Source organism: Salmo salar, chromosome ssa09 (genome assembly GCF_905237065.1).
Source record: "Salmo salar chromosome ssa09, Ssal_v3.1, whole genome shotgun sequence".
Taxonomy (NCBI): domain Eukaryota; kingdom Metazoa; phylum Chordata; class Actinopteri; order Salmoniformes; family Salmonidae; genus Salmo; species Salmo salar.
Genome location: NC_059450.1, coordinates 111,597,324 through 111,620,362, shown reverse-complemented (window position 1 = coordinate 111,620,362; position 23,039 = coordinate 111,597,324). Strand labels below are relative to the sequence as shown.

At 44.4% G+C, this 23,039-nt stretch overlaps 1 protein-coding gene across 4 annotated transcripts in view; it reads right to left on the bottom strand.

The window, feature by feature from the left end:
• Nucleotides 1–16,053: 16,053 nt before the first annotated feature.
• The window catches only part of b3glcta (beta 3-glucosyltransferase a), a 133,483-nt gene continuing 126,497 nt past the window's right edge, over nt 16,054–23,039 (bottom strand). For all 4 annotated transcript variants that reach the window (XM_014213563.2, XM_014213565.2, XM_045724319.1 and 1 more), the window contains 2 exons: nt 20,734–20,878; nt 16,054–17,442 (listed from right to left, as the gene is read on the bottom strand). In XM_014213563.2, the coding sequence (XP_014069038.2) occupies nt 17,275–17,442; nt 20,734–20,878 (313 nt within the window). In that variant the 3' untranslated portion in view covers nt 16,054–17,274. The remainder of the gene's footprint in view (nt 17,443–20,733; nt 20,879–23,039) is intronic.

Sequence of the window (23,039 nt, the reverse complement as noted above, 5' to 3'; positions counted from 1 at the left end):
TAAACCCAGGCATTTTGTGACGATAAGAGAGGTTGCATCTCTGGACGTACTAGTTATGCTGAGTGAGGTCACCGCATGTGTGGGAGGTGGGACAAAGGAGGTATCTGAGGCATGTTGAGTGGGACTAGGGCCTCCGCAGTAAACTAAAACAATGATAACGATCCTAAACAACAATATACAAGGCATATTGACATTTGAGAGAGACATAAAGCGAGGCATAAAGCAATCACAGGTGTTGATTGGGAGAGCTAGCTAAGACAACAATGGCTAAGACAACAGCTAATCAGCTAAGACAACAACAACAGGTAAAATGGTGATGAATGGGCAGAGAGGGTCAGTTAACTACACACAGGGCTTGAGTTCGAGGCTGGGGCCGACAGATAAACAAAAAATAAACTAAATATAGTACCGTGATTAATGAACAGTCCAGCAGGCATCAGCTATGTAGCCAAGTGATCATAGGGTCCAGAGTACAGCAATAGATGAAACAGGGAAGCCGCTGGGTAGTCGTTACTACCTAGCATGGGGGAGACACAGCGTTTAAAGTTAGCAGGCCGGGGCTAGTAGAAGCGCTGGCTCCGACGTCCAGCAAAGGCCGGTTGGGGGCACAGCAGATGGAGTTACATCTGCAGACCAGTCATGGTGGAACGGCGGAGCTTCGTGTCGACAAATGGGTCCAGGCCAGGTGGCGAAAGAGGTATTGTGGTTGTAGTAATTTCGTTTGCTAGCCGGGAGATGCGCCTGGCTCTCGGCTAACTGGTGCTAGCTTCGGGACAGGAACATTAGCCACTATAGCCACTCGGTAGCAGCTAGCTTGCAGCGATGATCCGATGCAAAAGGTCCAGAGCTTACGGCAAGGATCCGGTGGAGTAGTGGAATTCTAGCCGTGTTGGGGAAGAGTCCGGTAGGCATCAGCTGTGTAGCTGTGGCGAGAATCCGTCACCGCACCACGTGCTCTCACCACTGGTGTCCCCCAGGGCTCAGTTATAGGCCCTCTCCTATTCTCGCTATACACCAAGACACTTGGCACTATCATATCCTCACATGGTCTCTCCTATCATTGCTACGCAGACGACACAATTAATCTTCTCCTTTCCTCCTTCTGATAACCAGGTGGCGAATCGCATCTCTGCATGTCTGGCAGACATATCAGTGTGGATGACGGATCACCACCTCAAGCTGAACCTCGGCAAGACGGAGCTGCTCTTCCTCCCGGGGAAGGACTGCCCATTCCATGATCTCGCCATCATGGTTGACAACTCCATTGTGTCCTCCTCCCAGAGTGCTAAGAGCCTTGGCGTGACCCTGGACAACACCCTGTCGTTCTCCGCTAACATCAAGGCGGTGACCCGATCCTGTAGGTTCATGCTCTACAACATTCGCAGAGTACGACCCTGCCTCACACAGGAAGCGGCGCAGGTCCTAATCCAGGCACTTGTCATCTCCCGTCTGGATAACTGCAACTCGCTGTTGGCGGGGCTCCCTGCCTGTGCCATTAAACTCCTACAACTCATCCAGAACGCTGCAGCCCGTCTGGTGTTCAACCTTCCCAAGTTCTCTCACGCCACCCCGCTCCTCCGCACACTCCACTGGCTTCCAGTTGAAGCTCGGATCTGCTACAAGACCATGGTGCTTGCCTACGGAGCTGTGAGGGGAACAGCACCTCCGTACCTTCAAATCAAATCAAATTTATTTTTATATAGCCCTTCGTACATCAGCTGATATTCTCAAAGTGCTGTACAGAAACCCAGCCTAAAACCCCAAACAGCAAGCAAAGCATGTGAAAGAAGCACGGTGGCTAGGAAAAACTCCCTAGGAAAAACTCCCTAGAAAGGCCAAAAACCTAGGAAGAAACCTAGAGAGGAACCAGGCTATGAGGGGTGGCCAGTCCTCTTCTGGCTGTGCAGGGTGGATATTAAAACAGAACATGGTCAAAATGTTAAAATGTTAAAATGTTCATAAATGACCAGCATGGTCAAATAATAATAATCATAGTAGTTGTCGAGGGTGCAACAAGCACGTCCGGTGAACAGGTCAGGGTTCCATAGCCGCAGGCAGAACAGTTGAAACTGGAGCAGCAGCACGGCCAGGTGGACTGGGGACAGCAAGGAGTCATCATACCAGGTAGTCCTGAGGCATGGTCCTAGGGCTCAGGTCCTCCGAGAGAAAGACAGAAAGAGAGAAAGAGAGAATTAGAGAGAGCATATTTAAATACACACAGGACACCGGATAAGACAAGAGAAATACTCCAGATGTAACAGACTGACCCTAGCCCCCCGACACATAAACTACTGCAGCATAAATACTGGAGGCTGAGACAGGAGGGATCAGAAGACACTGTGGCCCCATCCGATGATACCCCGGACAGGGCCAAACAGGCAGGATATAACCCCACCCACTTTGCCAAAGCACAGCCCCCACACCACTAGAGGGATGTCTCCAACCACCAACTTACCGTCCTAAGACAAGGCCGAGTATAGCCCACAACGATCTCCGCCATGGCACAACCCAAGGGGGGGCGCCAACCCAGACAGGAAGACCACGTCAGTGACTCAACCCACTCAAGTGACGCACCCCTCCCATGGACGGCATGGAAGAACACCAGTAGGCCAGTGACTCAGCCTCTGTAAAAGGGTTAGAGGCAGAGAATCCCAGTGGAAAGAGGGGAACCGGCAAGGCAGAGACAGCAAGGGCGGTTCGTTGCTCCAGCCTTTCCGTTCACCTTCACACTCCTGGGCCAGACTATACTTAATCATAGGACCTACTGAAGAGATAAGTCTTCAGTAAAGACTTAAAGGTTGAGACTGAGTCTGCGTCTCTCACATTGGTAGGCAGACCATTCCATAAAAATGGAGCTCTATAGGAGAAAGCCCTACCTCCAGCCGTTTGCTTAGAAATTCTAGGGACAATTAGGAGGCCTGCGTCTTGTGACCGTAGCGTACGTGTAGGTATGTACGGCAGGACCAAATCGGAAAGATAGGTAGGAGCAAGCCCATGTAATGCTTTGTAGGTTAGCAGTAAAACCTTGAAATCAGCCCTTGCCTTAACAGGCTCTTCAGGCTCTGATCAGTCCCTACACCCAAAAAAGGGAACTGCGTTCATCCACCTCTGGCCTGCTCGCCTCCCTACCTCTGCAGAAGCACAGTTCCCACTCAGCCCAGTCAAAACTGTTCGCTGCTTTGGCACCCCTATGGTGGAACAAGCTCCCTCACGACGCCAGGACAGCGGAGTCAATCACCACCTTCCGGAGACACCTGAAACCCTACCTCTTTAAGGAATACCTGGGATAGGATTAAGTAATCCTTCTATCCCTCCCTCCCTCCCCCCCTACCCTCCCCCCCAAAAAAGATATAGATGTACTATTGTAAAGTGGTTGTTCCACTGGATATTATAAGGTGAATGCACCAATTTGTAAGTCGCTCTGGATAAGAGCGTCTGCTAAATGACGTAAATGTAAATGTAGCCGAGTGATCACTGAGTGGGCCGGGAGGTGGGCCTTGCTCATAGCTAGCTTCGGGGATGTGCCAACTAGCTAGCTGTCATGATCAGGAGTAATGGTCCAGGGCTTAAGGCAGGAATCCGGCGTTGTAGTGGAGAAAACAGTCCGATACTGGCAGGCTGGCAAGTGTTATCCTGGCTAAAAGTGGCTGGTGTCTGTGCCGAAGGTAAAGGCCTCTAGCAGTGGCTGACAATGACTAAATAGCTAGTAGCTAATTAGCTGGTTAGCTTCTGGTGGAGGTTCTGGCTAAAAGGTCTAAAAATAGCAGATCCGTATCAAATTGGGTGAGGCGGGTTACCGGAAGGTATATTCAATCTAAAAAATGTAAAAGAGATTGAAAATAAATTGAAATATATACAAAAAAATACGAAAAATACAAAATGTACAGGGGAGAATGACAAACCACGTCTGAACTGCACTGCTTTGCTTGTAACAGATGACATTCATATTCTGACTCTGAAACTCACTTAGATAATACCTTTGATGATACAGTGGTAGCAATACACGGTTATAACATCTACCAAAAAGACAGAAATGCCAATGGAGCGGTGTTGTGGTCTATATTCAGAACCACATTCCTGTAAAGCTTGGAGACGATCTAATGTTAAATACTGTTGAAGTAATATGGCTACAGGTTCTTCTGCCTCACCTAAAGCCCATTCTTGTGGGAAGCTGCTATAGACCAAGTGCTAACAGTCAAGCTATAGACCAAGGCTATAGAACAAGTGCTAATAGTCAGTATCTGGATAATATGTGTGAAATGCTTGATAATGTATTTGATATCAACATGTAGGTATATTTTCTGTGTGATTTAAATATTGACTTGCTATCATCAAGCTGCCCACTCAGGAAAAAACTTAAAACTGTAACCTGTGTCTGCAACCTGGATAAGGTTGTCAGTCAATCTACCAGGGTAGTTACAAACAGCACAGGAATTAAATCATCAACATGTATCTTTACTAACGCTGCAGATTTTTGCTTTAAAGCAGTATCCAAATCCATAGGATGTAGTGATCACAATATAATAGCCATATCTAGGAAAACCAAAGTTCCAAATGCTGGGCCTAATATAGTGAATAAGAGGTCATACAATAAGTTTTGTTGTGATTAATATGTTGATGATGTAAAGAATATTTGTTGGTTTGTGGTGTATAAGGAGGAGCAACCAGATGCTGCACTTGACGCATTTATGAAACTACTTATTCCAGTTACTAATAAGCACGCACCCATTAAGAAAATAACTGTAAAAACTGTTAATCCCCTTGGAATGATGAGGAATTGAAAAATTGTACAGTTGAGACAAAAGGTATGGCAATTAAGTCTGGCAACTGATTGGCAAACGTACTGCAAATTAAGAAATCATGTGACTAAACTAAATAAAAAGAAACTACACTACGAAACAAAGATAAATTATATAAAGAATGATAGTAAAAAGCTACGAGGATCCTTAAATAAAGTTTTGGGAAAAAAAGCCAACTTGGCTCCTTCATTCATTGAATAAGATGGCTCATTCATCACAAAGCGCATTGATATTGCAAACTACTTTAAAGACTTTTTCATTGGCAAGATAAGCAAACTTAGGGATGACATGCTAGCAAGAAACGCTGACACTACACATCCAAGTATATGGACCAAATTATGAAAGACAATAATTGTACTTTTGAATTCCGTAAAGTCAGTGTGGAAGAGGTGAAAAAATTGTTGTCTATCAACAATGACAAGCCACCGGGGTCTGACAATCTGGATGGAAAATTACGGAGGATAATAGCAGACAATATTGCCACTCCTATTTGCCACATCTTCAATTTATGCCTACTAGAGAGCGTGTGCCCTCAGGCCTGGAGGGAAGCTAAAGTCATTCCGCTACCCAAGAATAGTAAAGCCCACTTTACTGGCTCAAATAGCCGACCAATCAGCCCAAGCTTCTGGAAAAAAATGTGTTTGACCAGAACCAATGCTATTTCACAGTAAACAAATTAACAACAGAATTTCAGCATGCTTAAATAGGCATGCCCCATTCAAAAAAATGTAGAACAGGAACAGATATAGCCCTTGGTTCACTCCAGACCTGACTGCCCTTGACCAGCACAAAAACCTCCTGTGGCATACTGCATTAGCATCGAATAGCCCCCGCGATATGCAACTTTTCAGGGCAGTTAGGAAAGCAAAGGCTAGCTTTTTGAAACAGAAATTTGCATCCTGTAGCACAAACTCTAAAAAGTTCTGGGACACTGTAAAGTCCATGGAGAATCAGAGCACCTCCTCCCAGCTGCCCACTGCGCTGAGGCTAGGAAATACTGTCACCACCGATAAATCCACGATAATTGAGAATTTCAATAAGCATTTTTCTACGGCTGGCCATGCTTTCCACCTGGCTACTCCTACCTGGGTCAACAGCCCTGCACACCCCACAGCAACTTGCCCAAACCTCCCCCATTTTTCCTTCAACCAAATCCAGATAGCTGATGTTCTGAAAGAGCTGCAAAATCTGGACCCTACAAATCAGCCGGGCTAGACAATCTGGACCCTCTCTTTCTAAAATTATCCATCCAAATTGTTACAACCCCTATTACTAGCCTGTTCAACCTATTTTGTATCACATGAGATCGCTAAAGATTGGAAAGCTGCCACGGTCATCCCCCTTTTCAAAGGGGGAGACACTCTAGACCCAAACTGCTACAGACCTATATCTATCCCACTCTGCCTTTCTAAGGTCTTCAAAATTCAAGTTAACAAACAGATCACCGACCATTTCGAATCTCACCGTACCTTCTCCGCTATGCAATCTGGTTTCCGAGCTGGTCATGGGTGCACCTCAGCCACGCTCAAGGTCCAAAACGATATCATAACCGCCATCAATAAGAGATAATACTGTGCAGCTGTCTTCATCGACCTGGCCAAGGCTTTCGACTCTGTCAATCACCACAGTCTTATCGGCAGACACAACAGCCTTGGTTTCTCAAATGACTGCCTCGCCTGGTTCACCAACTACTTCTCAGACAGAGTTCAGTGTGTCAAATCGGAGGGCCTGTTGTCCGAACCTCTGGCAGTCTCTATGGGGGTGCTACAGGGTTCAATTCTCAAGCTGACTCTTTTCTTTGTATACATCAATGATGTCCCTCTTGCTGCTGGTGATTCTCTAATCCACCTATACGCAGACGACACCATTCTGTATACATCTGGCCCTTCTTTGGACACTGTGTTAACTAACCTCCAGACGAGCTTCAATGGCATACAAATCTCCTTCCGTGGCCTCCAACTGCTCTTAAATGCAAGTAAAACCAAATGCATGCTTTTCAACCGTTCGCTGCCCGCACCCACCAGCCCAACTAGCATCACTACTCTGGACGGTTCTGACTTAGAATATGTGGACAACTACAAATACCTAGGTGTCTGGTTAGACTGTAAACTCTCCTTCCAGACTCACATAAAGCATCTCCAATCCAAAATTAAATCTAGAATCGGCTTACTTTTTAGCAACAAAGCATCCCTCACTCATGCTGCCAAACATACCCTCGTAAAACTGACCATCCTACCGATCCTTGACTTAGATGTAATTTACAAAATAGCCTCCAACACTCTACTCAGAAAATGGGATGCAGTCTATCACAGTGCCATCCGTTTTGTCACCAAAGCCCCATATACTACCCACCACTGTGACCTGTATGCTCTCGTTGGCTGGCCCTCGCTTCATATTCGTCGCCAAACCCACTGACTCCAGGTCATCTATAAGTCTTTGCTAGGTAAAGCCCCGCCTTATCTCAGCTCACTGGTCACCATAGCAGCACCCACCCATTGCACGCGTTCCAGCAGGTATATTTCACTGGTCACCCCCAAAAGCCAATGCCTGCTTTGGCCGCCTCTCCTTCCAGTTCTCTGTTGCCAATGACTGGAACGAACTGCAAAAATCACTGAAGCTGGAGACTCATACCTCCCTCACTAACTTCAAGCACCAGCTGTCAGAGCAGCTCACAGTACAGTGAGAGAAAAAAGTATTTGATCCCCTGCTGATTTTGTATGTTTGCCCACTGACAAAGAAATGATCAGTCTATAATTTTAATGGTAGGTTTATTTGAACATTGAGAGACAGAATAACAACAAAAAAAATCCAGAAAAACTCATGTCAAAAATGTTATAAATTGATTTACATTTTAATGATGGAAATAAGTATTTGACCCCCTCTCAATCAGAAAGATTTCTGGCTCCCAGGTGTCTTTTATACATAAACGAGCTGAGATTAGGAGAACACTCTAAAGGGAGTGCTCTAATCTCAGCTTGTTACCTGTATAAAAGACACCTGTCCACAGAAGCAATCAATCAATCAGATTCCAAACTCTCCACCATGGCCAAGACCAAAGAGCTCTCCAGGATGTCAGGGACAAGATTGTAGACCTACACAAGGCTGGAATGGGCTACAAGACCATCGCAGCTTGGTGAGAAGGTGACAAAAGTTGGTGCGATTATTCACAAATGGAAGAAACACAAAAGAACTGTCAATCTCCCTTGGCCTGGGGCTCCATGCAAGATCTCACCTTGAGGAGTTGCAATGATCATGAGAACGGTGAGGAATCAGCCCAGAACTACACGGGAGGATCTGTCAATGATCTCAAGGCAGCTGGGACCATAGTCACCAAGCAAACAATTGGTGACACACTACGCCGTGAAGGACTGAAATCCTGCAGCACCCGCAAGGTCCCCATGCTCAAGAAAGCACATATACATGCCCGTCTGAAGTTTTCAGAGGATAACTGGGTGAAAGTGTTGTGGTCAGATGAGACCAAAATGGAGCTCTTTGGCATCAACTCGTGGTGTTTGGAGGAGGAGGAATGCTGTCTATGACCCCAAGAATACCATCCCCACCGTCAAACATGGAGGTGTAAACATTATGCTTTGGGGGTGTTTTTCTGCTAAGGGGACAGGACAACTTCACCGCATCAAAGGGACGATGGACGGGGCCATGTACCGTAAAATCTTGGGTGAGAACCTCCTTCCCTCAGCCAGGGCATTGAAAATGGGTCGTGGATGGGTATTCCAGCATGACAATGAACCAAAACACACAGCCAGGGCAACAAAGGAGTGGCTCAAGAAGAAGCACATCAAGGTCCTGGAGTGGCCTAGCCAGTCTACAGACCTTAATCCCATAGAAAATCTGTGGAGGGAGCTGAAGGTTCGAGTTGCCAAACGTCAGCCTCGAAACCTTAATGACTTGGAGAAGATCTGCAAAGAGGAGTGGGACAAAATCCCTCCAGAGATGTGTGCAAACCTGGTGGCCAACTACAAGAAAGTCTGACCTCTGATTGCCCACAAGGGTTTTGTCACCAAGTACTAAGTCATGTTTTGCAGGGGGGTCAAATACTTATTTCCCTCATTAAAATACAACTCAATTTATAAGATTTTTGACATGCGTTTTTCTGGATTCTTTTGTTGTTATTCTGTCTCTCACTGTTCAAATAAACCTACCATTAAAATTATAGACTGATCATTTCCTTGTCAGTGGGCAAACATACAAAATCAGCAGGGGATCAAATACTTTTTCCCTCACTGTACATAGCCCATCTGTAAATAGCCCATCCAACTACCTCATCCCCATACTGTTATTTATTTTATTTATCTTGCTCCTTTGCACTCCAGTATCTCTACTTGCACACTCATCTTCTGCACATTGATCACTCCAGTGTTTAATTGCTATATTGTAATTATTTCGCCACTATGGGCTATTTATTGCCTTACCTCCCTTATCCTACCTCATTTGCACACAGTGTATATACACTTTTATATTGTATTATTGACTCTGTTTGTTTATTCCATGTGTAGATCTGTGTTGTTGTTTTCCCTGCTTTGCTTTATCTTGGCCAGGTCGCAGTTGTAAATGAGAACTTGTTTTCAACTAGCCTACCTGGTTAAATAAAGGTGAAATAAAAAATAAATTAAAAAAGGACACTCAACAAGCACAGAACTTACACAGATGACTGATGATTGGCTGAGAGAAATTGATGATAAAATGATTGTGGGGGCTGACTTGTTGGACTTCAGTGCAGCTTTTGACATTATCGATCATAGTCTGCTGCTGGAAAAACGTATGTGTTATGGCTTTACACCCCCTGCTATAATGTGGATAAAGAGTTACATGTCTAACAGAACACAGAGGGTGTTCTTTAATGAAAGCCTCTCAAATATAATCCAGTTAGAATCAGGAATTCCCCAGGGTAGCTGTTTAGGCCGCTTTCTTTAAAAAATTTTTACTAACAACATACCACTGACTTTGAGTAAAGCCAGAGTGTCCATGTATGTGGATAACTCAACACTATACACGTCAGCTACTACAGCGACTGAAATGACTGCAACACTCAACAAAGAGCTGCAGTTAGTTTCAGAGTGGGTGTAAGGCATAAGTTAGTGTCACGTTTGTGTGTTGAAACAGACCAAGGCGCCGCGTGAGTATCGTTCCACATCTGTATTATATGTGAAACTTAGCCAGACAAACAGTAAACTATAAACAAAATAACAAACCGTGACAGAGGTGCAACATGCACTAACTCAAAATAATCTCCCAAAAACACAGGTGGGAAAAACAACTACTTAAATATGATCCCCAATTAGAGTCAACGATGACCTCTAATTGGGAATCATACAAAAACCCCAACATAGAAAAAAGAAACTAGAACACAACATAGAACTAAATAAAGTAGATAAACCCCCCAGTCACGCCCTGACCTACTCTACCATAGAAAATAAGAGCACACTATGGTCAGGACGTGACAGTACCCCCCCTAAAGGTGCGGACTCCGCAAAAACCTGAAACCAACAGGGAGGATTGGGGGGGTGTCTAGTGTTGGTGGCGGCTCTGGTGCAGGACGAAGAACCTTCTCATCCCGCGGATCCTCCTGTATCGGAGGCGGTTCTGGTGCGGGACGAAGAACCCTCTCATACTGCGGATCCGCCAGCATAGGAGGCGGCTCTGGTGCAGGACAAAGAACCCTCTCATCCTGTGGATCCGCCAGCATCGGTGGAGGTTCCGGACTGCCGACCGTCGCTGGAGACTCCGGACTGCCGACCGCCGCTGGAGACTCCAGACCGTCGCCGGAGACTCCAGACCGTCGCCGGAGGCTCCGGACCGGGGACCGTCGCCGGAGGCTCCGGACCGGGGACCGTCGCCGGAAGCTCCGGACACAGGCACAGGACGTATCTGACTGAGGATACACACTTCAGGGAGAGTGCGAGGAGGAGGCACAGGACGTACCTGACTGAGGACACGCGCTTCAGGGAGAGTGCGAGGAGGCGGCACAGGACGTACTGGGCTGTGGAGGCGCACTGGACTATTTAGCCAGACAAACAATAAACTATAAACAAAATAACAAACCGTGACGACAGAGGTGCAACATGCACTAACTCAAAATAATCTCCCACAAACACAGGTGGGAAAAACAACTACTTAAATATGATCCCCAATTAGAGACAATGATGACCAGCTGCCTCTAATTGGCAATCATACAAAAAACCCAACATAGAAAAAAGAAACTAGAACACAACATAGAACTAGATAAACCCCCCAGTCACGCCCTGACATACTCTACCATAGAAAATATGAGCACACTATGGCCAGGACGTGACAGTTAGCCCGAAATATTTCTAAAACTAAAAGCATTGTATTTGGAACAAAACACTCAGTAAAACCTAAACCCCAACTAAATCTGAGAGTTGAAATGACTAAACTGCATGGAGTAACCCTCGATTGTAAACTGTCATGGTCAAAACATATTGATGCAGTAGTAGCTAAGATGGGGAGAAATCTGTCTATAATAAAGTGATGCTCTGCCTTCTTAACAACACTATCAACAAGGCAGGTCCTACAGGCCCTAGTTTTGTTGCACCTTGACTACTGTTCAGTCGTGTGGTCAGGTGCCACAAAAAAGGACTTAGGAAAATTGCAATTGGCTCAGAACAGGGCAGCATGGCTGGCCCTTGGATGTACACAGAGAGCTAATATTAATAATATGCATGTCAATCTCTCCTGGCTGAAAGTGGAGGAGAGATTGACTTCATCACTACTTTTATTTATGACAGGTATTGACATGTTGAATGCACCGAGCTGTCTGTCTAAACTACTGGCACACAGCTCGGACACCCATGCATACACCACAAGACAAGCCACACGAGGTCTCTTCACAGTCCCAAAGTCCAGAACAGACTATGGGAGGCACACAGTAATACTGTACATAGAGCCATAACTACATGGAACTCTATTCCAAATCATGTAACTGACACAAGCAGTAAAATTAGATTTAAAAAACAGATTAAAAAACACCTTATGGAACAGCGGGGACTGTGAAGCAACAAAAACATTGGCACAGACACACACACACACACACACACACACGCACGCACGCACGCACACACGATAACATACGCACTATACATACACATGGATTTAGTACTGTAGATATGTGGTAGTGGTGGAGTAGGGTCCTGAGGGCACACAGTGTGTTGTGAAATCTGTGAATGTATTGTAATGTTTTTAAAATTGTATAAACTGCCTTCATTTTGCTGGACCCCAGGAAGAGTAGCTGCTGCTTTGGCAGCAGCTAATGGGGATCCATAATAAATACAAATACAATGCAAATAAGATATTATAGTCAGTATTTTGTCTTCAAATGACAATATCAAAGTGTAATGTAATAGAGATGCAGAGAAAGGGATGTGGTGTGTCTTTCAGTCTTATTTGTGTTTCTCATCAACAACATTAGATTGGAAATGGAAATCAATTTCCTCAAAGTAAGTCTCGACAGCTTCATCAACCATTTGGAAGACTGTTTCTCTCCACTTTGTTCCTCTCTCTTTAAATTAAAATGCATGACAGAGCGAGATAGGGGGAGTGAGAGAGGGGGGGGGGGAGACAGGGAGCATGAATGGATATAGTTAATTATTACGAATTAATGTTCTCATCTATATTATTCGTAGCCGTCTATTTACCACCACAAACCGATGCTGGCACTAAGACCGCACTCAACGAGCTGTATAAGGTCATAAGCAAACAAGAAAATGCTCATCCAGAAGCGTCATTCCTAGTGGCTGGGGACTTTTATGCAGGCAAACTTAAATCCGTTTCACCTCATTTCTACCAGCATGTCACATGTGCAACCAGAGGAAGACCACCTCTAGATCACCTTTACTCCACACACAAAGCTCTCCCTTGCCCTCTGTTTGACAAATTTGACCATAATTCTATCCTCCTGATTCCTGCTTACAAGCAAAAACTAAAGCAGGAAGTACCAATGACTCGCTCAATATGGAAGTGGTGAGATGACGCTGATGCTACACTAGAGGTTGTTGGCTATATTCAGCCCTCTACCTCTGATTAATTATAAGGACTCTAGAGATGTACAGGAATACCCTAACCTTATAATAGAAAAAGTGGTCAGATGAAGCAGATGCTAAGCTAAAGGACTGTTTTGCTAGCACAGACTGGAATATGTTCCGGGATTCATTAAATGGCATTGAGGAGTATACCACCTCAGTCACCGGCTTCATCAATAAGTGCATTGACAACGTCGTCCCCACAGTGACCGTACGTACATTTCCCAAACAGAAGCTATGGATTACAGGCAACATCCGCACCGAGCTAAAGAGTAGAGAGGAGCAGGACTCTAATCCGGATGCTTATAAGAAATCCTGCTATGCCCTTAGACGAACGATCAAACAAGCAAAGCATCAATACAGGACTAAGATTGAATCCTAATACATCAGCTCTGATGCTCGTCGGATGTGGCAGGGCTTGAAAGATATTACGGACTACAAAGGGAAACCCAGCCACGAGCTGCCCTGTGACGCAAGCCTACCAGAGGAGCTAAATGCCTTTTATGCTCATTTCGAGACAAGCAACACTGAAGCAAGCAGGAGAGCACCAGCTGTTCCGGACGACTGTGTGATCACGCTCTCCGTAGCCAATGTGAGCAAGACCTTTAAACAGGTCAACATTCACAAAGCCGCGGGGCCAGACAGATTACCAGGACGTGTACTCAAAGCATGCGTGGACCAACTGGCAAGTGTCTTCACTGACATTTTCAACCTCTCCCTGACCGAGTCTGTAATATCTACAGGTTTCAAACAGACCACCATAGTCCCTGTACCCAAGAAAGCTAAGGTAACCTGCCTAAATGATTACCGCCCCGTGGCACTCACGTCAGTAGCCATGAAGTGCTTTGAAAGGCTGGTCATGGCTCACATCAACACCATCATGCTAGAAATCCTAGACCGACTCCAATTCACATACCACTCCAACAGATCCACAGATGACGCAATCTCAATCGCAATCTACACTGCCCTTTCCCACCTGGACAAAAGGAACACATATGTGAGAATGCTGTTCATTGACTACAGCTTAGCGTTCAACACTATAGTGCCCACAAAGCTCATCACTAAGCTAAGGACCCTGGGACTAAACACCTCAGTCTGCAAATGGATCCTGAACTTCCTGACGGACCGCCCCCAGGTGGTAAGTGTAGGCAACAACACATCTGCCACGCTGATCATCAACACTAGGGCCCCTCAGGAATGTGCTTAGTCCCCTCCTGTACTCCCTGTTTACCCACGACTGCGTGGCCAAGCATGACTCCAACACCATCATTAAGTTTGCTGACAACAATACAGTGGTAAGCCTGATCAGCCCCAATGATGAGAAAGCCTAAAGGGAGGAGGTCAGAGACCTGGCAGTGTGGTGCCAGGACAACAACCTCCCCCTCAAAGTGAGCAAGACAAAGGAGCTGATCGTGGACTACAGGAAACGGCGGGCGGAACAGAACCCCATTAACATCGACGGGCTGTAGTGGAGCGGGTTGAGAGTTTCAAGTTCCTTGGTGTCCACATCACCAACTAACTATCATGGTCCAAACACACCAAGACAGTTGTGAAGAGGGCACGACAGCAACTTTTCTCCCTCAGGAGACAGAAGATTTGGCATGGCTCCCCAGATCCTCAAAATGTTCTAAAGCTGCACCATTGAAAGCATCCTCACCGGTTGCATCACCGCCTGGTATGGCAACTGCTCTGCATCTGACCGGAAGGCGCTACAGAGGGTAGTGTGGACGGCCCAGTACATCACTGGGGCTAAGCTTCATGACATCCAGGACCTATATACTAGGCGGTGTCAGAGGAAGGCCTAAAAAATTGTCAAAGACTACAGTCACCCAAGTCATAGTCTGTTCTCTCTGCTACCGCACGGCAAGAGGTACCGGAGCTCCAAGTCTAGGACCAAAGCCACCTTAACAGCTTCTACCCCCAAGCCATAAGACTGCTGAACAATTAATCAAATTGCCACTCTGACTATTTACATTGACTGACCCCTTCCCCTTTGTTTTTACACTGCTACGCACTGTTCATTATCTATGCATAGTCACTTTACAAATTACCCCGATTAACCTGTACCCCCTCACATTGACTCGGTACCGGTACCCCCTGTATAATGCCTCGTTATTGTTATGTCATTTTCTTTTGTTACTTTTTGATATATATATATTTTTTTCACATTAGTTTATTTGATAAATATTTTCTTAACTCTTTCTTGAACTGCATGGTTGGTTAAGGGCTTGTAAGTAAGCATTTCAGGCTAATGTCTACACCTGTTGTATTTGGTGCATGTGACAAATACAATTTAATTTGAATGAATAAATTAACTAATGAATGGTGTAAGTGCACATTTATACAGAGAGCTGGGGCTCTTTTCAATCTGTATAGCTGACCCATTACAGATTGCACGATAGAAATGTAAAGGTAATTTCCAATTGAGCCGACATATAGTCTCTGCTAACGCAGGAACGTTACCTAACGCTGTAACACTGAACTTCCACGATACTGATTGATTAGAGCCCGACTATGACAAGGTATAATGAATTTAAAGAAATTAGAAAACTATCCCTTTAAGCTGCTTTAGTAAAAATGTCCAACAGAATGCAACTAAAAGAGGATATAATTAATTAATGTGCATTTAGCGAGTTTCACCACTTTAATTTATTCATAAGTAACCCAGACTACTCTGATAAATAGGGAAACAGAAGACCGAAGAGGACGCTCTATTCTTGGTGAATGACTCAATCATGACTTTACATAGTATAATGCACAGGTGTCAAACTCATTCTATGGAGGGCCGAGTGTCTGCGGGTTTCTGCTTCTCCTTTGCACTTGATTGATGAATTAAGGTAATCAATTAGTAAGGCACTCCCCACATCTGGTTGTCTAGGGCTTAATTGAAAGGAAAAAACAAAAATCTGCAGGCACTCGGCCCTCCATGGAAGGAGTTTGACACCCCTGATATAAAGGGTTATTTTTAACATGTCAGCCTAGTTGTATTATTCACATCCCTTTCCCCATGCTGGGCCTGTGATGATAAGTATTCCATAAATAAAGTTACACAAGTTCAAACCGATCACTCATGAAGTTATGAAGTAATGAGGAAAGTTAGTGTGTCATGAGGGGAATATGGGTGTCCCCCCAAGCACAGTGCAAGGCCCTTTGCTTTCACAGTTATCATATCAAAGTAATAATAAACCAAACATCTTGAGTCATTTCTCATAGCTTCTATTTAAAATTCCATTCAACAGTATTTGGTGTGTGTGATAATAGGGGCAATGAAAACACACACGCGTTTTCATAGCCCCCATTATTTACATTCACAATTCATAGTCATGAATTAATCCTGAAACCAAATGCCAGAAATAAAACTCCAATAAGACAGCGCAAACATATATTTTTAAGTAATAACACTTTGATATCAAAATAGTACACATTGTACAGCATGTAGTAATAATGTTGAGATATGTCCTTAAGAAAAAAAAACGGAGGCCTCCCGGCCGCGACCCAGCGGTCGTAATTGGCCCAGCGTTGTCAGGGTTTGGCCGGCAGGGATATCCTTGTCTCATTGCGCACTAGCGACTCCTGTGGCGGGCCGGGCACAGTGCACGCTGACCAGGTTGCTAGGTGTACAGTGTTTCCTCCGACACATTGGTGCGGCTGGGTTGGATGTGCGTTGTGTCAAGAAGCAGTGCGGCTTGGCTGGGTTGTGTTTCGGAGGACGCATGACTCTCGACCTTCGCCTCTCCCGAGTCCGTACGGGAGTTGCAGCGATGAGACAAGACAGTAACTACTACCAATTGGATACCATGAAATTGGGGAGAAAAAGGGGTAAAATAATAATAGAAAAATAATAATAAAAAAAAACTGTTTCATTGTTCAACTTGGCAAGGAATAGATTATATCATATAAATATACACAGACAAGATCCGAACACACACTGACAACCTCAACATGCAAATCAATTTAAACTGTGGCGGGGATTCAATACAAGTTGTAGAGCTGCGCGTTAGACAGCCGACAATATGTCTTCTAAAGGCGTTTTCCCCGGCGTTCGCCGAGATCGCATTCATGGTAAATGCTAGCATGTCGACTCAAGCATCATTTACCTTTGAAAGTCCATTATATTGCGCTGCTCTAACGCGCCTTGGATTGAATCCTGGCCTCAGTCATGAATAAGTTCCCATACACACAGTCAGGGACAGGCTTGCATGAACCTTCCAAATTATATCTCCGCAAGATTCACAATATAGAAAACATTTACACTGATGGAGGAAACATGCTGACAATATGTTTGTCCATGACTCCACACACACACACACACACACACACACACACACACACACACACACACACACACACACACACACACACACACACACACACACACACACACACACACACACACACCAAGACTGATAGTGTCTGAGTGACTATAACTCTTCCTTGGTGCTCTTGTTTAGTCCGTGTGGGCTTGTTGACATCGACTCATCCTTTAGCCACCTGTTGAAGACGGCGACGGGGTCGATGTTCCAGTGTTTGTGGAAAGAGATGGGCACCTGGTGGGCTAGGAAGTCTCTGGAGTAGTCTTCAGGTCGTGCCTGGAGGGACAGAACAATTATTTAAAAGCTAATATCGAGGATATTGACTTGCATTGGTGTCACAAATGCAAAAAAGTTTGCATTTGGAGACAAAATCAAAGCATGGATTGCTCTCTTATCTTGTCCACAGACTGCTTACCAGTGGTGTAAAAAGTATCCAATTGTCATACTTGAGTAAAATATACACTGCTCAAAAAAATAAAGGGAACACTAAAATAACACATCCTAGATCTGAATGAATGAAATAATCTTATTAAATACTTTTTTCTTTACATAGTTGAATGTGCTGACAACAAAATCACACAAAAATAATCAATGGAAATCCAATTTATCAACCCATGGAGGTCTGGATTTGGAGTCACACTCAAAATTAAAGTGGAAAACCACACTACAGGCTGATCCAACTTTGATGTAATGTCCTTAAAACAAGTCAAAATGAGGCTCAGTAGTGTGTGTGGCCTCCACGTGCCTGTATGACCTCCCTACAATGCCTGGGCATGCTCCTGATGAGCTGGTGGATGGTCTCCTGAGGGATCTCCTCCCAGACCTTGACTAAAGCATCCGCCAACTCCTGGACAGTCCGTGGTGCAACGTGGCGTTGGTGGATGGAGCGAGACATGATGTCCCAGATGTGCTCAATTGGATTCAGGTCTGGGGAACGGGCGGGCCAGTCCATAGCATCAATGCCTTGGCAGTCAGGCTACCTCTGGCGAGCACATGGAGGGCTGTACGGCCCCCCAAAGAAATGCCACCCCACACCATGACTGACCCACCGCCAAACCGGTCATGCTGGAGGATGTTGCAGGCAGCAGAACGTTCTCCACGGCGTCTCCAGACTCTGTCACATGTGCTCAGTGTGAACCTGCTTTCATCTGTGAAGAGCACAGGGCGCCAGTGGCGAATTTGCCAATCTTGGTGTTCTCTGGCAAATGCCAAACGTCCTGCACGGTGTTGGGCTGTAAGCACAACCCCCACCTGTGGACGTCGGGCCCTCATACCACCCTCATGGAGTCTGTTTCTGACCGTTTGAGCAGACACATGCACATTTGTGGCCTGCTGGAGGTCATTTTGCAGGGCTCTGACAGTGCTCCTCCTGCTCCTCCTTGCACAAAGGCGGAGGTAGCGGTCCTGCTGCTGGGTTGTTGCCCTCCTACGGCCTCCTCCACGTCTCCTGATGTACTGGCCTGTCTCCTGGTTGCGCCTCCATGCTCTGGACACTACGCTGACAGACACAGCAAACCTTCTTGCCACAGCTTGCATTGATGTGCCATCCTGGATGAGCTGCACTACCTGAGCCACTTGTGTGGGTTGTAGACTCCGTCTCATGCTACCACTAGAGTGAAAGCACCGCCAGCATTCAAAAGTGACCAAAACATCAGCCAGGAAGCATAGGAACTGAGAAGTGGTCTGTGGTCACCAACTGCAGAACCACTCCTTTATTGGGGGTGTCTTGCTAATTGCCTATAATTTCCACCTGTTGTCTATTCCATTTGCACAACAGCATGTGAAATGTATTGTCAATCAGTGTTGCTTCCTAAGTGGACAGTTTGATTTCACAGAAGTGTGATTGACTTGGAGTTACATTGTGTTGTTTAAGTGTTCCCTTTATTTTTTTGAGCAGTGTAGATACCTTAATAGAAAGTTACTCAAGTAAAAGTGAAAGTCACCCAGTAAAATACTACTTGAGGAGAAGTCTAAAAGTATTTTGTTTTAAATATACTTAAGTATCAAAAGTAAAAGTATAAATCATTTCACCATGTGTTCTCTTGATAAGTGTGTGAATTTCACAATTTTCCTGTTCTGCTAAGCACTCAAAATGTAATGGGTACTTTGGGTTGTCAGGGAAAATGTATTGAGTAAAAAGTACAATATTTTCTGTAGGAATGTAGTGAAGCCACCGGACACCGCACTCCAGACTGTTGTAATTGCTACTCATAAACAGGGCTATTAAATACACTGGTACAATCAGAGAGAATATCAAAGACTAGTATCTTCGTTACCAAGGCCTTGCTACAACAACCATTGTTGAACTGTGAAATTGACGTACTGTGAAATGTTGGTATTATTAGGTTAGAATAATGGGTAAACAGTATTAGGTCTTAAGTAATTTATTAGATTAAGGTAATGGGTTAGGGTAGTTGGTATGAGGTAAGGGTAATGGATAAAAAAGGTATAAGGTGTGGCGTACAGCAGGTCAGCCACCAGGGGGAGACTCGTCGAGGCCTGGTAACAGATGGAGTATACATCACGAGGCGGTGGCTCCATCTGCTGGACGTGACAGGACTAATTGGGGCTGATTGGGAGCTGGTGAGTAATCAAGGGCGGATTGCTCACCAGCTGTGCGAGGCCCATAAAGCTGCCAGAAGGGCAGCACACAAGGAGGACTAGGGGAAGTGAGGTGACTTCCAGGTGGTTGGATACGGTTACCTGAGCTAAGACGAGGAAGTTGAGTTTGTGTGCCTGACAGGATACAGGAAGACCCGGAGCCCAGGAGAAGGTATCCCGGAGAGATACCTCTTTCTTTTCTTTTTGATTTATTATTTAATAAACACCCTTGAAACCGAGCTAATCATACTCTGTCCGTGTCTGATCTATGTAAACGTCTTGACCAAACCCCCTGGTCTGCCACAAAGGTAATGGCTCTCTCCCACAGTGCGTTTTTGATCATCCAAACGTTATGTCGTGCAGTGGATGTACGACATAACAGCTAATACATCTTAAGGATTTGCTATCTGAAGGGTGTTCTCACTTTACCACTTGTATAAATTAAGTTCAATTTGCTTTGAATTTGTCAGAAAAAATAGAAAGTGCATATTTGTCATATGCCATAATCTGTGGTCTAGCATGCCTTCAATGTAGTTAACAAAATTTGATTTGGATATTTTCACTTCATAATACTTGTCATTTGGGTATAGAAAATGTTAGATAACATGCTGTGTATAAAGATGAACCAATTGCTTCATATTTCCTACAGTGCATGCCAGTATGCAGCGTTCCTATTGGCGTGGAATCTTCTTCGAAGCAGTGTTCACACAGTACGAAAAGCACAGAGCTACGACAGAACATTCTGACATGCTAGACTTTTGTTTGGGACAATTTGGTGTTGTCGGGAGATCACGAGTGCAGTAAATCAGCTATTGTTGACCTTGCCACACTGAGCGACTGGAGCTCCCATTTTTCGTGTACGACAATAACGATCATGAAAATAGTATGTGAAACATGAATCGTGTCAATAAAATTCCAAACTGTGGGTTCCTGGCATAAGGGTAATGGGTAAGGCCAGTGTATTACCTGGTGGAAGAGGGAGCTATGTGTGACAGGGAGCCCCAGAGCATTGAGACACATCCCCAGCACCATGTCATCAGGGGCGTCATTACTGTAACACTTGCAGTCACTGGCCAGGAGCCTCACCACCGCGGCCCTACTGAACACCATCCTGACAGGACACAACACACAAACACACATTAGCTTATGTGTGGTGAGCGTTCTGGCACAGAAAATGGTTGAGCACCTAAGTGGACAATCCAATACATTATTATTATTAATGCACACATCAACATTACTACTCTGACCAAAACTTTTCAGAGAAAACAAGGTGGATTGAACCTGTTAAAAAACATTATCCCATGCATGAATACAGTAATGTACACACAGTTAAGGGTAAACATATGTTTTCAGCAAAATAGTGTTTTTTTAGACACGTGATCAATTCATGGAGTAGGCCATTAAAGAAATTGATCTGATGGTGCCAACTGATGTCATCGGCCTCCCCCTTGCACGAGGAACAATAGAGAACAAAAGAGAGCCCCCCCACCCCCATTGTTGTCAAGTCAGAGGACACCTGGACCACCTACTGAGTAAATCAGGTGATAAATGAGATGAAAAAGAGACTGGAGTAGGACTTTAAAAGTGTGTGTTCAAAATGTCCAGTAAAGAGCAACCCTTAGCAGAGTAGTCTGGTTAATTTCACATGTACTGTACACACACATCCCCCAAATAAGAATGAATGGCCTGATTGCAACGAAGATGCGGAACCTGCGGGTTACCTGCAGGTTGCCACTGGATTTCTTAACACGCTACTAAACAGGAGATTACAAGGAGCTCCGAGCTAAAACAACTCTGGTTGCAACAACAAAAAAAACTCTGCAATAAACTACAAGACCTGCTGATCTGACACTGTTATGGTGTCAAACCAGCTTGATACTAGACAGTGAAAATTACTTGGGAAATGGTCAGTCTGCCTTCACTATTCCCGCCCCAATGAAAAAACATCATATTAGGAACAAGGACATCGCAATATGAAAAAGATGAACGGAAGAATGTGACATATTACAACTGAAATAAAATGATCAGACTGGAAATGTCATTATGACGATTCTAACTTTGCGAAAATAAAGTTATTGAAAAACCAATTGTTAATTAATTAGCCGACCACATTGTAAATGAAAGTGATATTGATTGCAGCAATGTGTGTGATAGACAATTTAAATATCATAAAAAGAAACACTTGGCATCTGTTTCTTTGGATAACGACTTTCAAATAATAACAAATTACTCATCCTACCACATTTCCTTCCAATTCAGACATTGTTTCTTCAATAAAGTAGACTACAGTAATTACTATTTTGTACAGTAGCCCTGTATGAAATTATAAAGGTTCACTATTGAGTTTAATCACGTTCTACAAATAGCTTAAAATAAATCATCTCCACTATCCGCACAATATAAGAATACAATATCATTTGATTCAAAATACAACACAAACACGATTTTGTTTCAAATGTGTAGCCAACAGTTCAGGAATATTTCCTTTTCCCCTCTTGATAAGAAATGGGCATTTTCGATTCAGACAAGTAAAATCATTAACGGTTTACATAAATTGCAAAGGGTAGGCTAAATTGCCATAGTAGATTTACCGTGGTAAACAAGGAAATTAAATACTTTATTTCAGTTGTAGAATGATTGTCATATCGATAAATCACCCTTAAAATCGCAAGTTCCAATGATGCTACCCACCAGAGGGCAAAATCATCTTGAAAAATGTTGGTTGCATTCAGGACTAAAGATAAAAGCAACATCCGGAAACCAGGCTTCCCATCCGAAACAGTGCATACATTATGACTACATTTATGACAAACGTTTTTGTTCATATTGGTCTTCGCCAAGGTTTTTTTTGGCTGTTCGTGGACACAATTATTTTTCTTGAGGCAAGCTGAACTTTGGTAACCGAAGTCTACGCCCCTTCGTCTGTGATCGGTCAACAGTAAGGATTCTTCAATTAAGTGTTTGTCATTCAGCGAGAGACGACTTGTTTTCATGCAATAGAGTATGCGGGCGCCTTTATGGAGTGGTAAATTGGTGGCGGATGATGGTTGCAACTGATATCAGCTGTAGGGTGATTTTAGCACGTATTGATGGTTTAACGAGAGATCAACTGGCAATGATCTAGTGGCCAATCTTGGTTGCAATTGACCAATTTGACCACATTTATGTCTGTCTTATATTCTATTATATTGTTGTTATATTTTGATCTAATAATCCATGGTAATGATTTGAAGTGAGAATGCAACATTACACCAGAAGCTCATTACAGAGAA